The following is a 13,612-nucleotide window of genomic DNA, read 5'->3' as shown; positions in this document are numbered from 1 at the left end:
ATACTTGGGGGAATATTCTAAGTAGGTGAATGCATTTTCTTGACAGGTAATTTTTTTTGTATTCATCAGTTCATCGTAGAACACGTTCATGTGATAAATATTTTCAAGTGGGAGTAGTGTATTTTTTGAGGATATGGAAATAATCAATCTATTTTAGTGATTTGATAGATATTTTAGTGATTTGTATACATTAGTACGTAATCCAAACGGCAATGATTTACCGCTAAATCACCATAAATATAAGAAAACTATTATACAAGCTAGATCGAGTTTAAGATAATTCCATTTGAAAATTACGGATTAATATCCTAAACCACAAAGTGAATATGCTATCTCAATTTGATCCCTTAGTTTCCAAGTATTATGTACCATAATCGCTGCTCATTAACGTATTTCGATTTATTTTCAATAAAAATATATTATGATTCGAAAATTTGTGTGAGATATTTTGTAAAGCTTTTTTAGTACACAAAATATTTAATAGATCTCAAGCGTATGCCCGGGTCCAAAATCTAATCTATATACTAAAGCATAAACCTCTAAAAGAGATTTTTTTTCTCTCCTATGTGGCACTCTAATATGAGAGATAACATTTTATCTCTTATATGTGACACTCTAATATGAAAGATAGTATTTTCTAATAGCCTACAATCCCACGTACATGGAACCTCTTTGGAGAGTTTGATTGTATTCCTAATTCTTATATATTTCCAATTATTATATATATTTGTATTCTTATATATATCAAATAAAAAAAATTGCTAAAAAATAGGTGCTCTGTAGAAGGTAATTTCCTATTACTTATCAAACACTTTTAGTGTTCAAATTCTTATATATTTGATCAAATAAAAAAAATTGCTAAAAAATAGGTGATTTGTAGAAGCTAATTCCCTATTACAAATCATACACTTTTAGTGTCTATGATAAAACACCGACTTATTTCGAATATATCCTTAACACGGCTTCAAAAACATTGCATATTCTTAAGTTAATAACTTATTATAGAGTGTAAAATCAGCTTCCGACGTTCTCCACATTATCTAAGGATTATGTGAGATATACCGAATCAGAACATTCAAAATGTTATTCGTATAACCCTTTCATATACCTGGAATTTGCATTTGTTGTTGGTTATTAACTTCTTAAGAAGTAGACCGATATACTTCCCGAGTAAGTGCCCGAATACCCATCACGCACTCTCGCATTTTTAACATATGCACTTTTCTTCCTTTTCGTGTTTCTTTCTTGGATCTCATTCTGATTTTCAAACACATGCATGCTACAATATGATAATACATATTGAAAGTTTAAACCTATAAAAAGAACATCGACTTATTATGAAGGGGTGTTTTTATTTGCACATTTGATTTATGCTTCTTTGTATGACATTGTTTCTTTAGGCCATCTAATGATATATCTAATAATCATCCAAACACAACCTCTCACATACATACACTTGAGCACTCGATTAAGAAAATGTCAAAGTTAACACGTGATCAAATGCTAAGGTGCAAACTCTCCCAAGTTCTTTCTCATTAATGTAGAGAACTGTGCTTATATCAGTTTAAAACCACTAAGAAATGATCGGACGATCACCGATAGTCATATTTGGAAGACAGGTAGATGTAATGCATGGTTATGCATGTGATGTTATTTTTCTATTCAATATATATAGAGTAATAGAGTACTATATGTTTAAATGTGAATCCATAGAGCTTTTTCCATCACAGTAAGAGCTGACTATATATAACAATCTAGATTTTGTATTCGGATATCATCGGGAAACACAAATGAACTCAAAAGCATAATTGTATTTGGCACTTTGGACGGTTTCCTTTAGGGCCCAAATGGTAAGTAAAACCTTAAGTATATGTATTTAATTAATTTCATTTATAAATAATACATTAGCTTTCTTTTAACTGAATATATACAACTTTCTTACATTTCATTTCAACTCCTGGAATAAAAATTGGAACTGGCTCTTATAACAAATACAAGATACGGTGAGTGAAATCACTTCATTCAGGAGTGAGGATTAAATTAACTGATCGAGGCGGTTGTCTTTGGTTTTCTAAGTTTTGTTCTTTTTTTTCCTGAGTACAGGAAGATGGGATAGTGCTAAAAATAAATTTTCAAAATTTGTGCTCATTCTGAGTGCAGGAAGATGTGATAGTGCTAAAAGATATGGGTCAGGATGCTTATAGAATGTACATATCATTATGTAGTAGGATCTTGCAAAGTTGTATAATAATATGATATCCTATATGACCTATTCTTGGTATTGCATAAGAAAGCTATTATTGAATTTGCATTGTGATGAGTATTTCAAAGCGATGGAAGTACAGTTGAACTTGCAATAGCTCAATAACCTTTATTCGATACGCAACAAACTTTGGTTGCAAAGAGAGCTACAACTAAACATTTTTTGGTTGTAGGAATTTTAATAATTTTGGAGTAAAATATATTGAAGCTTAAAAATTCTTACGAGTGTTCTACTGATAATTGATGGACGATAATTCTTTGGTCCAAAAGAGTGAAGAGTGTTTGTGTGAATTGTTGTTATATTTATTTTTGTGACACTTTATTGATACAATCAAACTTAACCCTTGCAACATTAGTGCAATATTGGAAAAACTTTGTGGTACTATTTCTTCATCCGAACTTTGTTTTGCAATATGATTGCAGAAAAATTGAGAATAGATAAATCTACTATAAGAAATAAGGAAAAATGTGGAATAAAATGGAATATTTGAGCATTTTATTATAAGTTTAAGGTGTGTGTTAGAAGCTTCAAGTTTCTAAAGGGAATGTTATTTGAAAGGCACAGTCTTTTTCCATTCATTTGATTATTAGATTGTTCAAATCTGAAAATTAATGGTCATTACTCATTTTACCCACCCAATCTTACGTTAACACTTTGACATGTTCACATTGACGAAAGACATAGAACGACATAATCTTCTCTGTTATTCATGTTGGAATTAAATAAATATATTTTGCATGTATACAAACAATCACCTAGAAAAAGAGAAAATACTTGGGAGAGTATTCTAAGTAGATGAACACATTTTCTTGAAAGAGATTTTTTTTTTGTATTTATCAATTCATCGTAGAACATGTTCATGTGATAAATCTTTTTAAGTGGGAGCAGTGTATTCTTTGAGGATATGAAAACAATCAATCTGTTTTGGCGATTTGATAGATATTTTAGTGATTTATACACATTAGTACGTAAGCCGAGCGGTGATAATTTACCGCTAAATCACCATAAATATAAGAAAACTACTATACAAGTTAGATTGAGTTTAAGATAATCCAATTTTAAAATTACGGATTAATATCCTAAACCACGAAGTGAAGATGCTATCTCAATTTGATCCTTTAGTTTTCAAATACTTATGCACCATAATCGTTGCTCATTAATGTATTTCGGTTTATATTCAATAAAAATATATTCTGATTCGAAAATTTGCCGCTAAATCACCATAAACCTAAAAAAAACTATTATACAAACTAGATCGAGTTTAAGATAATTCCATTTGAAAATTACGGATTAATATCCTAAACCACAAAGTGAAGATGCTATTTAAATTTGATCTCTTAGTTTCCAAGTACTTATGCACTATAATCGTTGCTCATTAACGCATTTCAGTTGATTTTCAATAAAAATATATTCTGATTCAAAAATTTGTGTGAGACACTTTGTAAAGCCTTTTCAGCACACAAAATATTTAATAGATCCCGGGCATATGCCCGGGTCCAAAATCTAGTGACAACTAAACCACTACTTTAATCACAGTAATGATACACAGACATACTAATTTGACCTATTTAACCGACCTACTAATAGTAATTATTGATTTGCATAGAGATACGTGTCCGTGTGTATTGGCAATGCAAACCAATATTATCCAAATAGTGAGTCGTAATAGTAGTTCTAAAAAGTAAATCTGTGTAGCACTACTCTACTCGTGTCAGTCACTCCTTTAATCATGCTTTGGCGAAAATGGTTTAATCTCATATTCTTGTCTCATGCTTTTCACCATTACAGGCCGGGCCAATGCAATGTTTATAATAAATCATATGCACACTATAGTATTCATTAGGAGTAGTCCCTTCTTCAAGCAACTAAGCATCATTACTGTAATAATTATAATAACAAGAGCTTTAACAAAATGAATAAAGGAGTTAACTTCTTCATTTTTCACCTTTAGCATCTCACAGAAGTAAAGAGATTGATTGGCCAACTAAAATCCACAGGTATGAGAACCATCTCTTTAAATACACGTACATGATTTTGATGAGAATTTGACTAGTATTTTGTTTGAATACTTTCCGCTAAGTGCACACTGTTCATTCTATGGACTTAAAACTGACCAACATGCATCAAGCATTCTGTTTCAGAGAAAAGGACTTAAAACCACTTTATGTAGTACGGGCTAAAAAAATTGAACAATCTATATATATAACTTATAAAAACTGTTAAAAAGAAATCTACTGTCTATAAATAAAGTTGCATGAATTAAAGGAGTTGCTGACCTGCAGAGTCATGTAATCGAGCTTGCAATTTATTTGGTTGTGAGAAAAGTTACACAAAACCAATTAACCTCCTCAATCAATAGTCTTGAACTCTTCATTCAGTTCATTGCCATCAGCACTGTCCAAGCACAGCGCAAACATTCTGGACCACCTAAGCCGGACACTAGCTCCTAACATGGAACGAAACTCCTGATTCCGAAACGAGAAACAATTATACTGGCTTTCTACATAGACTTTATTTTGTAACATGAACATGTGAAAGTAAAACCTACAAATTTTAGCACTTCCCCACAAAGGGACCTATTTTCGTGCACGATTCGTAGGTTTGGTCATAATTTACACAGATTATTATGATCTTGTACATGGCGTTTCTGCAATATGTACAATTCCTGAGTGACATATTGAATGATATTGAAACACTCCTAGCTTACAGCATGAATTCATGCAGGGATGCACCTATGTGGCTATGTGGATTGAAGAATCTGCTTAAGACTATCTTCAAGTACATAGAAATAATTCATCCTTTTTTTAGTTACTACACCCTTCTTATGCAACATATAGCATATAGATGGTACTTGCTGGTTTGTACACTCATGACTCATTATGATGCATTGAATTTCACCAATTCATTTGTGAATGGTCCTATGGATTCATACGTTTTATATTGCAAATGCCATGTCGGGTGTTTAAGTCACTTCACTGTTATTTATGTGTTTATTAAGTTCTGTTTGGAAATAACTCAAATAAGTAGAAATGATGATTTTAGATCCTTAGACCATACTGATGAGTAGAATGATGCTGGCTTGACCTGTATCTTGGCAAACTTTGAATTCAAAGGGCTAAAGAAAATGTAACATATGCCTGGTTTGACCATAGAGACACAATTTGCGTGCTTTTCAAAATATGTTTCAAAATCTTTGGGCAAAAACAAAACCCGAGCTGTATGATAAAAAGAGGGCCCTGAAGCTCATACTTTCCCGTATGAAAATGCTAACAAACTTCTCAGTAGAGGATTTTCATAGAGGCATCAGAGTTCTGTTACCTCGATCTTATTATCAAAATATTTAGTATGCATATCTGTCACACCCTGTGTTCCTCATGTTTTCAGATCTTTCTTAAAAACATGGTGCAACACAATGTGTTCTGTTGAAAAATCATTGTCTTTAACTCAACAAAAAAAAAAACGTGGTTGGACTTGCCGTGTCTTTAACAAAGGCATCAGATCTCTGACATCTGAACGGAAATTGAAAAATCACTGTTATACAAAATACATAGACATATCAATTTTAGCCAGAGAGTCTCATCAAAGGAAAATTCAGTATGGTCCCATTCAGAATTCACCTCCAAGCCTGATTTGCTTTCATAGTTCACACCTAAAAGTAAGGTCTCTTTGCTCTGGCCTCTACTCTGTGACTACGAAACATAACTGAGTCAGCAAAGTTAAAATTCCAGCCACATCTCAATTCACTCACGCAAGTAATGAATAGAAAAGGAAGATTGCAATGTTTGTAATCAAAGAGATCTGAGTGTCCAGGCTGTTTCATTGACTCTCCAACCTACCTACTATACCACATTCCCTAGTCACACAAATAACCGAAAAAACAAGCCCCACACATCCTTTGTTGTAACTCTATATGTTTGGAAATTGGAATTACCCCATAATAATAATCAAGCATGATACTCCATAACAAATAACAAAGTACATTCCAGATTTCCAGTACGTTTATCATAAAAACACATATCGGTTACCAATTCTATATAGTAAAGATTTCGGGACATATTTAGTACCATGCTTGGAATCTAATCTGTTTCTTTGACCATCAAACCACATTTAATGATTCATTACTATAATTGATTACTTGTTCTACCATCTTAATCATGATGATGTTTGACCAATGTATACAGACTATAGAGTAAAAAAAAGTTTCATTAAAATTAGTTATGGAAAAAAAATGAGTGAAGAAAACTCACAGACCTTCCATTTTGATGCTTCTCTTTTACTGTTTGTTAAAGGGGCATCTCAATTCTCATCTCTCTTGTTCCATTACCTACCACTGATAACTACCCCCTTTCTTATTTGCTTCCCATTTCATTCATTCATACTTCCATGTCCTTAAAGTTTTCTTCATTTACAGTAAAGAATCATTCTTTTTGTTTTCATATAGGACTACAAGTGTGGAAAGCTTCTTCTGACTTTAGATTCAGACACCCTTTTAGCTCAATTGTTTGTTTTGTATGGTTGGTCTGACAATGGAGCTGATTTAGTCATGTTGGGTCTTGTTGATCAGTGATCTAGCCCTTGGGGAAGTTTTGGAGATCTGAATTGTTGTTTCTGGTTATTGTGAGGTATGACCAAGATAAATGTTTTGAAATAATTTAATGGTTTCTGTATTTGCATTGTTAGTTGTGTGGAATGCATTGATTATAAGTAGATATAGGATCATTTATTTAGGAAAGACATATACTGGAATTTGATATTTGTTAGTGGTGATCATTGAAAGTAACTATATAGAATAATGTAAATGTTTATTTTTGTAGGCTTCTTGAGGTAAAAAGATGGGAATCAATCTTACTACAGAATTATCCAAGAAAACCGGGTTGTTTGGCCTCAAGGTCTGGGTGTTGATAGGAATTGCAGTTGGTGTATCTATTGTAGTAATACTCTCTGTGCTATCATTATGTCTTGTATCACGAAGGAAAAAAAGGGCTACCGATAGGATGCCCCTTTGCCAAATTCCAACTGTATCTAAAGAAATCAAAGAGGTAAGAGTGGAGCAAGTATCAAGCAATGAATTTGTTCCCCGTGAAGGGATTCTCCTCACTATTCATGACAAATCTAGTGACAAGGAGTCGGACAAGGTTATGGTCCATGTGGGAATGGGGAAATCAAACAATAGCAGTCAATCGAACTCATTTCATCATGTGGAAAAAGATGGTGCTGGATCTCAATCTGGGGAAGAAGGAAGCTCAGGGACTGTTACTGTATATAGGTCATCTTCTTCGTATCATATAACTGCGCCTTCACCACTTAGTGGCCTGCCTGAGTTCTCTCACCTTGGTTGGGGACACTGGTTTACATTGAGGGACTTAGAGCTTGCAACCAGTCGATTTTCGAAGGAAAACGTCCTTGGGGAGGGTGGATATGGAGTTGTTTACCGTGGTAATTTGATCAATGGGACTCCAGTGGCAGTTAAGAAGCTCCTCAACAATCTGTAAGTTGACAAATGGTTCTTTTTCAAATTGTGTTATATTTGTACATCTTTTTTCTTGTCTAAAGATGTATTGCTCGCTTTTTTTTAAAGAGGCCAAGCAGAGAAGGAGTTCAGAGTTGAAGTTGAAGCTATTGGTCATGTGCGTCACAAAAACTTAGTTCGACTTCTAGGCTACTGTGTTGAAGGAACTCACAGGTCAGTGTCTACTCGTAACTCCTCCTACAATTTCTCAGCCTTTACCGATATCATGTAGAGTTATTCGCACAAAATTCTAATATGCTGCAAGCTTCTTCTGATTTCTGTAAAAGTTTCAGGTTATCTTAGATACTGCTTATAATATACTAATAGCCAATGCACCACCAAATTTCGGAAATAAGAACAGCCATTTAAAGAATGCCCATAGATGCTCATCGTAATTTTATTTAGTGCATTCATAGTTATCCCGTTATATTCATAAAATGCGAACTTCTTGAGATCCAAGATGAATCACTAGATTCCTAATTTCACTAGTAGTTCACTTCTTTTAGTTTACCTTCCCCCTCCCCATTCGTTGTGGGTATTAAACCCAGATCAGCGGAAACAACTCCAACATACTTTACCAACTGAGCCAGCTAAGGCCTGCTCTAATGTCAGTGGTTAAAGTAGCATTTCTTGAATGCAAATGAATTGTTGCACTCGAGAATGAACCTAGTTCTCAATCAAAATTACAGAGTTTCAGCTCACTTTCTTAAAATTTTCAGGATGCTGGTTTATGAATATGTCAACAATGGGAATTTAGAGCAATGGCTTCATGGAGCTATGCGTCAACACGGCTATCTTACTTGGGAGGCTCGCACCAAAATTCTCCTCGGCACAGCTAAAGCGTAAGTTTACTATTCAACCCGGATTCTTTAGAATATTACTATTTCTTTTAGATTAGTTCTATACTTCTATTATTAAAGTGTGATATGTATGTGGCAGGCTTGCATATTTGCATGAGGCTATTGAACCAAAAGTGGTTCACCGGGACATCAAATCCAGCAATATATTAATTGATGACAACTTCAACGCCAAGGTATCGGATTTTGGTCTGGCAAAAATGTTGGGTGCCGGAAAAAGCCACATCACCACGCGAGTTATGGGAACGTTTGGGTAATACACACACCAATTTTCTCCATCTTTCCCTGTTTTATTTTCTCTTTCAGTCCTCTTATTAAGAGAAGTATATTAGCTTATTTGTTATTCTCTTTGCAGATATGTTGCACCTGAATATGCCAACAGTGGACTTTTAAATGAAAAGAGTGACATTTATAGCTTTGGGGTTGTTCTTTTGGAAGCAATTACTGGAAGAGATCCTGTAGACTATGGACGCCCTGCCAATGAGGTGTGCAGATTTTACATATTGTATTGAAGTCTTGAACCATTACATTTCATCAGAGTTGAAAAGTGCCACTCGTAAGTAATGAAGACCAAATATATGTAGAGCTTAGCAAAGAAGAAAGTTTGGATTAAAAAGGAATGTAACAGGCATCCTCACAAAACAAAGCCCCAGCATATATACTGTAACCAGCCCCCAAGCAATAACAAATCATTTTATCCTTAAAATGATATGAATTCCCACCTAAACATAAAATGCTCAAGAGGATTACCTCATGATTATCACAGTAATGATATGGAAGTTACCTATTATTGAAAACCAGGGCCTGTCAAAGTCACATAATGTTTTCAAATGTTTCTGATCTGAGACTAGTTCATTTCCATCTAATTCATCAAATAATCAGCCTGGGACCATATTTTTGTTTGACATGTTTCCATCTCTTCTAGATTAGAATATGCATGGTATTTGGCCGTTTTACTTATGTCGAATAAGATCCGGTGGTGATTGCAGGTAAATATGGTTGAATGGCTGAAACTGATGGTTGGAAATAGGCGTTCAGAAGAAGTGGTAGATCCAAACATTGAGGCTAGGCCATCGACAAGAGCTCTGAAACGAGCCCTTTTGACTGCTCTAAGATGCGTTGATCCAGACTCAGAGAAAAGGCCAAAGATGAGCCAAGTGGTGCGAATGCTTGAATCAGAGGAATATCCCATACCACGCGAGGTACGAATCATATCATCTCCTACACATTAGGGGGCACTTTATTTCATGAGTTACCAGAAGTGATCCTTTTCAACAAAACAAATTGTCTAGGTCTCTAGGATGTCAAAACCCCTCCAATTCCATTGGAAGTTTACCAGGGACAATGCACAAGAAGCAGTTTTACCCTTCCCTAACTGACATGTATGTGACTCTGAGGGTAGTTGATACCGAACAAAATTTTTTACTGGTTCTTTTAGGGTAGCTGATACCCAATAACTGGCAATGAAGGCTAACCTGCCTTTCCGCCTTTAAATAGCACATATGTTCCTAATTCGAATTGGAAATCAAATAAGAAACTACTAAACAACGTATTACTAGATTCTACTAGTAGTCCTAATTTAACTAGGAAACATGGAAAAATAGAAACCTATTACTAATTTACTATAACTAATGAGAAATTCTTCCATGCTCCTGCATTGAGTAATTTGGTTTAAGTTTATGAAAGCTCGTGAACTGAGTTATTTGTGTGTAGTTTGAGTAATCAGCGTAGCTGGTACCATGGTGTAGGCTTCTTATGTTTTAATCCAATATCTTTTTTTCTCATTATATGAAATGCACATTAATCTTTGACTGGACCATAAAATCTTCATCTCAAAGGACTGCTTCGGGAGTATGAAATGCATTTCTCCTTTGTGTAAATGTTTTCAGGATCGAAGACATCGAAGGAGCCAAGCTGGGAGCATGGACATTGAATCTCAGAAGAACTCTGACACAGAAAAGAGTGACAATGCAGATTCAAAGTCAGAAAGTAGGAGCAAGCGGATGTGATTGGATATACGGGTCTTACACAGGATCTGAGGGACATATACGGATGAATAATTCTTATATTCTTTGGCCTTTCATTCTTGGATTGCTGACCCTAGCGTTGATCAGGGCAAGTGGCTACGAACAAGGTTGTTTGGGGGATAGGAAGCGGCTTCTGAGTTAATTCTTATATTCTATGTTTTTCTTTTTTTCTTTTTTTTGCCTCCGTTGTAGATGTCAAAGAGAAGATTGTAAAATATATGGCGTTTTATGTAGGACCTCAGTTGGTGGTGTGTACAGTTCTTTTGCTACTCTCAGTCTTTTGAGGAATGCAATTAATTTTTTTACCCCGTAGTGAACAAGATTACTATGTATGAATTTGCAATAAATAACTGGATTTATCAATCTCTAGTAATCTTGCGCCTATGACAGTGACATAACTGGATGAAACCATGGGATGAAATAATTTTTTATTCATGATACAACACGCTGAGTTACTTCATATTCTTAAAAGCTCTGCAGCTTCTTCCAGAGCTTGGGGATTTTTCTTCATTCGGTATTTCGGTGCACCTGCTTCAAACTTGCAGTTGTTCCAAAAGCCCAAATTCCGTACATCTTTCTCATACAGGGCAGCTGCCTATAATCACCACCATATGCCTACTGGGCTACTAGAACCATATTCCTACTAGACACTAGTAAGTATTATTTGCACATAAAAAGAGTTGCCAGCTGACAGCGAGATCAACACTACATATTCTGTTCACTGTCTTTGTTGGTAGCTGGATCCATACTCTTCCCACTTACCTTGCATACTCAACTTGTATGCATTCTTTATTTGCAATCCACAGTGGCACAATGCCCTGTCTTCGTACGAAGCATCCCTTATGTTTACTATTCCCTTGGTTTCTTTTACTATTGTGTGTTGTTTGGAGTGACTACGAATGGAATGAGAAAGAGGAAAGGGGTATTAAAATGATTCGTTGTGTTAAATTTCGAGTGACTAGCTAGTCTTTCTGGCGGTACAAAAGTTGCTAATCGATATCACTATGCCTGCAAAGCATCAAACACTTGAAACAAAATTTCTAACGTTAATGAAGTTGTTTAGCTGAGACACGAAAACCGAGTTGGGTCTTGTTACATTCCTCGGCTAGCTGGTATGAAGCTATATATCCTACTTTGTTCTCTCCAATGCAAGATGCCTACTAGTTTTTTTTTTTCCCTTTTTATTGGAGAGAAAGAACAAACAACGAGGGAAAGGGATGATTAGTTTCCTATTTAAAACTAATTTTCTCTGCTAACCATGGTTAGGAATGAGTAAAGATTGTTGACAAATGTCAATTTCTTATTTGGCCCACATGCCCACATATAAAATTTACTCGACTAAACTAGCGTTTGCCCCACTTTCAAATATCAGTTTTGAGATACCCGCCAAAATTATCAAATTAGCGTTCCCCTCCCCTCGTCTGTTTTTCATTCCAATGACAATAATACTTAAAATACAATAATATAATTTTACCTTTGAAGTTCGATCAAACGAAAGAAGAAGTTGTGATCATCTGGAAACAAAGTTGTCCATTGGTTTTGAGGGAATGGGGGAGATAAAAAGGTTTTTAATTTGTTTGTAGTTCAAGTTTTGAAGAGAGAAACCAAATAATGTTGAGGACTCAAAATCGTTAAAGTATTTATAAGTTTTAGATTAGCCTATTTTTTTGTAGATATGATCTCAAAACTATTCTAAACATTGTCACAAAAAAATAAAAATAATCAAACTTGCCAAATAGTATCAATAATTGTAAAAATGAACAGTCCACAATTCTTAGCAATTTTTAATTTGTCAAGTGCATTTGATGAGATTACAAATTTCAGTGACAATGTTTAAAGCATTTAGGAGATTATATCTACAAAAAAAATAGACTAATTTTAAAACTAATAAATGGCCTACCGATTTTGAGTTAATTTGTTTACGTGTTTTCTTTACATAGATCCCTAGAACCCCTCCAATGATATATATCTAAGGATTAGGAGCTATGAAAATCACCCACTAGAACTCAAAATCTAGTCATTCTTTATACAAGAACAAAATGTAGTGTCTTTAACAAGTTTGGCTAATAATAATTTCCTTTTATATTGTTTAGACTACACCATAGTCGTGACTTCATCTCATGAATACGATGTCAACTATGCTACTTATATTTGGCACTATTATTTCCCCACAAAACAAGAACTAGATATAACTTCTAATGCATATGGAATAAGCCTTTACCACCTGCTGCGATGTTAAACTCTGATGGTACTTTGTCACCAGAAAAATCAGGATTTGGAGGTATAATTAGAGATGAAAAAGGAGTAGTTTTATTGGTCTACCGAGGTAGTTACGTTCTATTCAAAGATCTATACTATTTCAAGAGCTTAAAGGAATTGTTGAAGGTCTGAAGGCATCTTTGATGATTGGCATTCGACATTTGATGGTAAACTCTGACTCTTTGCATGCAGTGCAGATAGTTAATGGAAAAGAAGCTATTCCGTGGTACTTTAGGAATATTATGCAAGCTATTGATATTCACAAAAGAGACTTTGACTCTATTGTGGTTGAGCATGTATACAGGAAGGGAAACAAAGCTGCTGATTACGTTGTCAAATTAGTAGATATGAGTTTTGTAGAAATTTTGTACTATATCGGTCCTCTAAAGGATGTTTTGCATGTAATAGTGGAAAATGATGCAAAAGGAACTGTTTTTAACAGATTAAAATAATTGCAGGTCGATTGGGGTCTGCCAATCTGCCATAACCCATAACAGTTTAAATATACTGATATATAACTTCTAATGTGTTCGAGGAATGAAATTTAATCTTGTGAGAATATCATCAGAATAATGCTCTAATAATTTACCCGGAGAACTAGAATCTCATGTGCTTTTATTGAACTTAACAAATAGCTTGGACGAAAATTAGGGTTAGTGGCTGTTTTATGCTATATTTAGGAAAGTCGAATGCCCCT

General features: G+C 34.5%; 2 protein-coding genes across 2 annotated transcripts; both read left to right on the top strand.

Moving 5' to 3' along the window:
• The first annotated feature begins 6,306 nt into the window (after positions 1 to 6,306).
• Positions 6,307 to 11,021, top strand: LOC147481032 (putative receptor-like protein kinase At5g18500). Its single transcript, XM_086576950.1, has 8 exons — positions 6,307 to 6,885; positions 7,078 to 7,751; positions 7,842 to 7,946; positions 8,492 to 8,614; positions 8,712 to 8,882; positions 8,985 to 9,114; positions 9,619 to 9,831; positions 10,519 to 11,021. The coding sequence occupies exons 2-8, from the start codon at positions 7,096 to 7,098 to the stop codon at positions 10,636 to 10,638; spliced, it is 1,518 nt and encodes a 505-aa protein (XP_086433076.1). The 5' UTR covers positions 6,307 to 6,885; positions 7,078 to 7,095; the 3' UTR covers positions 10,639 to 11,021.
• Positions 11,022 to 12,888: 1,867 nt separating this feature from the next.
• Positions 12,889 to 13,367, top strand: LOC147481031 (uncharacterized). The gene is made up of 2 exons (XM_086578813.1): positions 12,889 to 12,937; positions 13,021 to 13,367. The coding sequence occupies exons 1-2, from the start codon at positions 12,889 to 12,891 to the stop codon at positions 13,365 to 13,367; spliced, it is 396 nt and encodes a 131-aa protein (XP_086434939.1).
• The last annotated feature ends 245 nt before the right edge of the window (positions 13,368 to 13,612 follow it).

Source organism: Coptis chinensis, chromosome 8, assembly GCF_015680905.1.
Source record: "Coptis chinensis isolate HL-2020 chromosome 8, ASM1568090v1, whole genome shotgun sequence".
Taxonomy (NCBI): Eukaryota; Viridiplantae; Streptophyta; class Magnoliopsida; order Ranunculales; family Ranunculaceae; genus Coptis; species Coptis chinensis.
Note: the sequence above shows the minus strand (reverse complement) of the source record. Positions and strands in the feature narration are given on the sequence as shown.

What these genes read in the sequence shown, in the direction of transcription:
- LOC147481032 (XM_086576950.1), top strand. Translation starts at nt 7,096, where the DNA reads ATGGGAATCAATCTTACTACAGAATTATCCAAGAAAACCGGGTTGTTT. An exon ending in AAGAAGCTCCTCAACAATCT is followed by an intron (nt 7,752 to 7,841) that starts GTAAGTTGACAA and finishes TTTTTTTTAAAG; the next exon opens with AGGCCAAGCAGAGAAGGAGT. An exon ending in TGTGTTGAAGGAACTCACAG is followed by an intron (nt 7,947 to 8,491) that starts GTCAGTGTCTAC and finishes TAAAATTTTCAG; the next exon opens with GATGCTGGTTTATGAATATG.
- LOC147481031 (XM_086578813.1), top strand. Translation starts at nt 12,889, where the DNA reads ATGTTAAACTCTGATGGTACTTTGTCACCAGAAAAATCAGGATTTGGA. An exon ending in AGAAAAATCAGGATTTGGAG is followed by an intron (nt 12,938 to 13,020) that starts GTATAATTAGAG and finishes TACTATTTCAAG; the next exon opens with AGCTTAAAGGAATTGTTGAA.